The sequence below is a fragment of the Limulus polyphemus genome, unplaced genomic scaffold, assembly GCF_000517525.1.
Source record: "Limulus polyphemus unplaced genomic scaffold, Limulus_polyphemus-2.1.2 Scaffold192, whole genome shotgun sequence".
NCBI classification, from domain to species: Eukaryota; Metazoa; Arthropoda; class Merostomata; order Xiphosura; family Limulidae; genus Limulus; species Limulus polyphemus.
The window spans coordinates 420,741-425,668 of NW_013665802.1; the positions used below are offsets into that span (position 1 = coordinate 420,741).

At 31.1% G+C, this 4,928-nt stretch overlaps 1 protein-coding gene across 1 annotated transcript in view; it reads left to right on the forward strand.

Annotated features, from left to right (window-relative positions):
- Nucleotides 1-335: 335 nt before the first annotated feature.
- Nucleotides 336-4,928, forward strand: part of LOC106478242 (gamma-aminobutyric acid receptor-associated protein-like) — a 16,531-nt gene continuing 11,938 nt past the window's right edge. Inside the window, exon 1 of the mRNA XM_013938769.2 lies at nucleotides 336-566. Coding sequence (XP_013794223.1) covers nucleotides 477-566 — 90 coding nt within the window. The 5' untranslated portion in view covers nucleotides 336-476. The remainder of the gene's footprint in view (nucleotides 567-4,928) is intronic.

Consider the following 4,928-nt stretch of genomic DNA (forward strand, 5'->3'; position numbering starts at 1 on the left):
GAAGCTGTAAAACGAAAAGTTGAGTGTCTAATTAAATAATAACAACACTTTGGTGTTATAAGGCAGTTTATTTCTAGTATTAATATGTTTTCCATACACCAATATGCATTACAGAAATTAAATAAGTTATGACTGTCAACTTCTCTATTTGTTGATAAAAGAGTAGCCCAAGAGCTGGCGGTAAGTTGTGTTGATTAGCTGCTTTGATTTATCAATGCTAAATTAGGGACAGCCAGTGCAGATAACAATTCTCAATGAAAACAATAAACTATATTTAATACTTTATGAACTAAAGATTTCTGTTTAATATGTATGTATATTTTTACGCCACCTTTTCTTTTGCGAATGTCTGACGAACTAGTATATTTCGTAGCGAAGTACACGAAACGGTAGAAAAGTGCGCAGTGTTTATTATAGTTTATGAAAAAGATTACATTATTTGTTATAATTCTACGTATGCAATTTTTTACTTGCAAATGAAGTGGCAGTATAAAGAAGAGCACCCTTTCGAAAAGCGTAGAGCCGAGGGGGAAAAAATAAGAAAGAAATATCCTGATCGAGTTGCTGTAAATAAATTTATGTTTAGGCCTAGTCACTAGTGCTAGTAGTAGTAGTAGTAGTAATTAAAATAAAAAGCAAAACTTGTTTAGGCTGGACAGTATTAAATTAATTTTAGCTAAATTTTAGAAAAATGATAAAATCTAATAACTTTTTAAAATGAAATCAAATGTTTTCACTGTTATGTCTTCAGGCTGAAATAACTTCAAGGTTCAATATGAAAATCAAAGAGCTTATTAACGAACTAGTAACTGTAAATTGTAGTAGTAAGGCCAAGTTAAAAAAATGTATAGTGTATCGAGTTTTCGAAAAACGGAAGGAGGAGGCCCTTTTTTTTTTAAAATGACATTTTTGAAAGAAAGTTTGCACCTTTTTTTCTTGATTGTTGCTTGTTTTCAAAGGGGTTCATGTAAACAGAAGTCTTATTTTCGAATTCGATGACAAGGAACCTACTTTGAGACTAATCATGATGATGATGACGAAACGTTGTACATTTGCTGTTATGTTAAACTTATATTAAAGTTTTTTTTCATTACTCATTCATGCCGTCTCCAACCATTAGAAGTCTTATTTGTTTCATTTTTTCATCAAAACTCTACTGAATTTATGAAAAAGAAAAAGGGCAAAATGAATCAACTATATTTATTAGATTTTTATTTAGAAGTCTTCTTTGTTTATTTGTATGGTCGAAGAATGATAATTCAAAAAGGAAAAAACTGCCTTCTCCCCAAAAAAGTAGGGAGAGGTGGCTGCAAAAAAGAAGTGGATGGGGATGTTAAACATACATTTCATTTTTTTACTTGGCCTAATGTGACAACATGCAGTTTATTGAACTACAGTGTACTGATTAAAAGAACTAAATTCAGCAGTAATGATCAAAGCATATAAAGATAGGTAATATATTTTATTTTGTGATTTGTGACGTGTTTGAGGACAGAGCTTAAACTTTGGACTACCAAGTTACCTAAATTGCCCTCACTCGGTATGATTCTGTGACTGAAAATAAACACAAAATGTTACATTTATAATTGTTAATTCATAAAAGTGAGCTAACCTAAATATGCTGAAACTTGAAGAAAGATGGCTAATGCATAGAATTTGTTGGTATTGTACTTTTCTAATGAATGCAGAGAATGACTACTTCCTTTATAAAATGATGTAACATGTTCTTCTATTTAAATAGAGAAAAAAAAAAGTTCATTCAGTGATCAAATACTAAATCGTAGTTCAGCTATTTGCCAAATGGTAAGCATTTTTCACTCCCCCCCAAAAAAACAACAACAAACAAAAAACTCGGTCACTGCATACAAACCATAAATGCTCCAGACATCTGTAAGGTATTCCGCTTATGAACATATCTCAATATTCCCAACTAGTTGTGTGTAATATTGTACATATAAGTAAATGTGACTCATGATTATATTGTATATTATATCTCTGAACTATGCCCTTTTTTGAGCATAAAGGCAGGTGTGCATCTGAGTTGATGCTTACAAGATCAAACTAGGTATCTTCAACACACAAGGTTGATGGATTAAGCATTATGCCACACTCTTAATAGTGTCATCAGTTGAGTCCATTGGGTTTCTAGAACCACTAATATATTCTAGTGTATTATGTCAAGTATATTTTATTAATATATGTGAAATCAAAATTAACTCCAGGGTTTGTTTGGGGGGGGGGGGATACATGCTATTCCCTATATATCAAACAACATTTTCTTGTAGATGCCAGTGTGATTTGAGCACCAGCTTGGCTAGCTCAGGCATCAGAGTATGAGACTTAATTCTGTTAAGTAATTTAAATTGTGACATGAGAGGTTCTTAAAATAAATAATCTCTTAGATCAATTTTGCTCCCAAGTTGTAGTGATTGTAAAGATAAAGATGTATTTGGTTTTACTTCAGTAATGCGTTTTAACACTTGCATAGCAGTTGCTATGATCCAAAGAAAATTTTGTTTTGCTGCAAGACTAGTTGTTTGCCAATTCTTGTAAATGGAGAGCAGGGGTAATATCATTACTTAAAATTCATAAATTTGCATTTGAAATAGCTAAACTCTTAACTGATGTACAGCTGCTGGGTCTTGACCTAAAAATAATGTCAGTTTAAACCATGTAATTGTGCACAGTGGTATGTCTGTGGACTTATAATGCTAGAAACCATGTTTTGATAACTCTTTGTGGGCAGAGCACAGATAGCCCATTCTGTAGCTTTGCACATAACTACAAACTAACAAACAAACCAGGTCTTTGCTAAGTTTCAGTTAGTACCTTTAAAAAACCATTTACTTTAAAAATTGCATTAATGTGTGAACATTTTTGGCTGTGTCTGTGTATTTTGAAGCATTAAATAGCAGTAATACAGTACATACTTTAAGTGATAGTTTCTCGCAGTGAAAATGAGAATTTTAAATTTGCCAAATGTAAGTGTTTTGGGAAAGTAAAATTTTCTCATTAAGGAGCAAAGACCTACCTTTCAATAGTAACTGGGCTTAAGATTTATCTTTTTACATTATATTTGTTCTTTAATCCTGTGTGTTTGTGTCATAAAGCAATCAATTCTTTCTATCTGGCCTTTTACTAAAAGGGGAAAAAATTTACTATGCTTCCACAAATTACATTTCCATTCTGACTTCATAACTTATTTTTAAGGGATATGTTTATACACTTAGATGACCTATACTTAAACTAGAACAGAAAGTGGAACCCAACTGAGATGGACCAGAGATATCTGTGTTGTGACAGCTGCATGAAATAGATTAAAATCTAGCTTCAAGCCAAATTATATAAATATGAAAAATAGTACTTCAGTTTTCAAAACAGTCTTTGACCACAGCTGAGCATATTATTCGACACTCATTATTAAGTTGTGGAAAACCAAATAAAAATATAGGTGGTATTCCATAACAAACAGGAAAAATAATGGAAACAAAATCAGCATATATAAACCAAGCTCTCCTCTTTTTAAAGGCACAGGCAGAAATGTAACAAAGCAATTGAACAATTAAGATTTTTTTTCCCCGCTTCCTGTTACCTGAATTAAAGCTGGACAGTGGTATTTGCATATTGCTTAATTGATAGGTTCATTACTATGGTCACATAAGCTACTTGTACTTGATAATGACAAAAAAATTTCCAAACATTTTACACTTGTTATTGTATTAAAATTATAGTAAAGTTTTCTTTGTTTCCCATTTATCCCATCTCTAAACTGTATAAGCTAACTTATCTCAAGTTATCTGATGTCTTCCTATTGCAGACAAATTCTGTAGCTTTCAAACAGATATAATTTCACACACAATCACTTTCACAATTCACAAACAAAAATAATACAGAGAGTATTAAAACTTTTAAACCTTTATATATACACATACGTACATACTCTACTATGATGTGATTGTCTAATTCTTGCTCTGTACAATCATATTTAAACTTTCTTTATAACTGTTTTCAGAACTGTGTTTCATTAGCAAATGATCAAACCACTGTTGTCATATGAACTAGTAGGTCTTGTATATCTGCATTTTAGAAACACAGTGTTGTTATTTTTTGTGATTAATTAAAATTTCATGCATATTTATACATGTATATATAATGCAACCTCTTATTAATACATATATATTTTACATTATAGGCTGGTAGAAATTGTGAAAGATGCACATGCTGAGAAAGCAGTAGATCAAATAACTTAATGCATACTAGCATTACCAGGATGTGTTTAAGTGGCATTTGATGATAGCCAGACTTTTCACTTTTTTAGTGGTTTCCACCTACAGTGTACATGTAGTAGAGCTACTTGTAACTAAACTGGAGTCCTGTTTGAATGAATATATATATGCTAACAACTTAACAGTGTTACATGTACAAAATATTGTTAATAGGGAGAGTACGCAACTGATGAAACCATGCATTGTAATCATAAAGAGGAATGTAAGAACAATATATTTAATTCTCTATTCATTTCTGGGTTGATTTTTAGTTCTGTACAAGTAGCCTGCTTTGATCAAAAGTTAATACTTACAAGAGTTTGTTTTTGACATTATAGTGATCACCAATTAGTAAAACTACATTGTAACAATTCTGTCAGACCAAACTAAGAACTTACACTTGAATTTTTGAAACACATGTAGAATTAGGCTGAAATAAAAGCAATTTCACTTGAATTTATACACATTTAATACACCAAAAATTGCAGGATTCAAACATTTAGTATTATATGGGAAAATGAATCATGATTACAGATCCAAAAATAATTTTGTTGTGAATTTTACACATGTCCTATTATAAGAGTGCATGGCTGTTCTTTGTCATCAAGTTTGTTCCCTTCTTGTTTTCTTGGTATTGGTCCAAATTATATATATATATATATA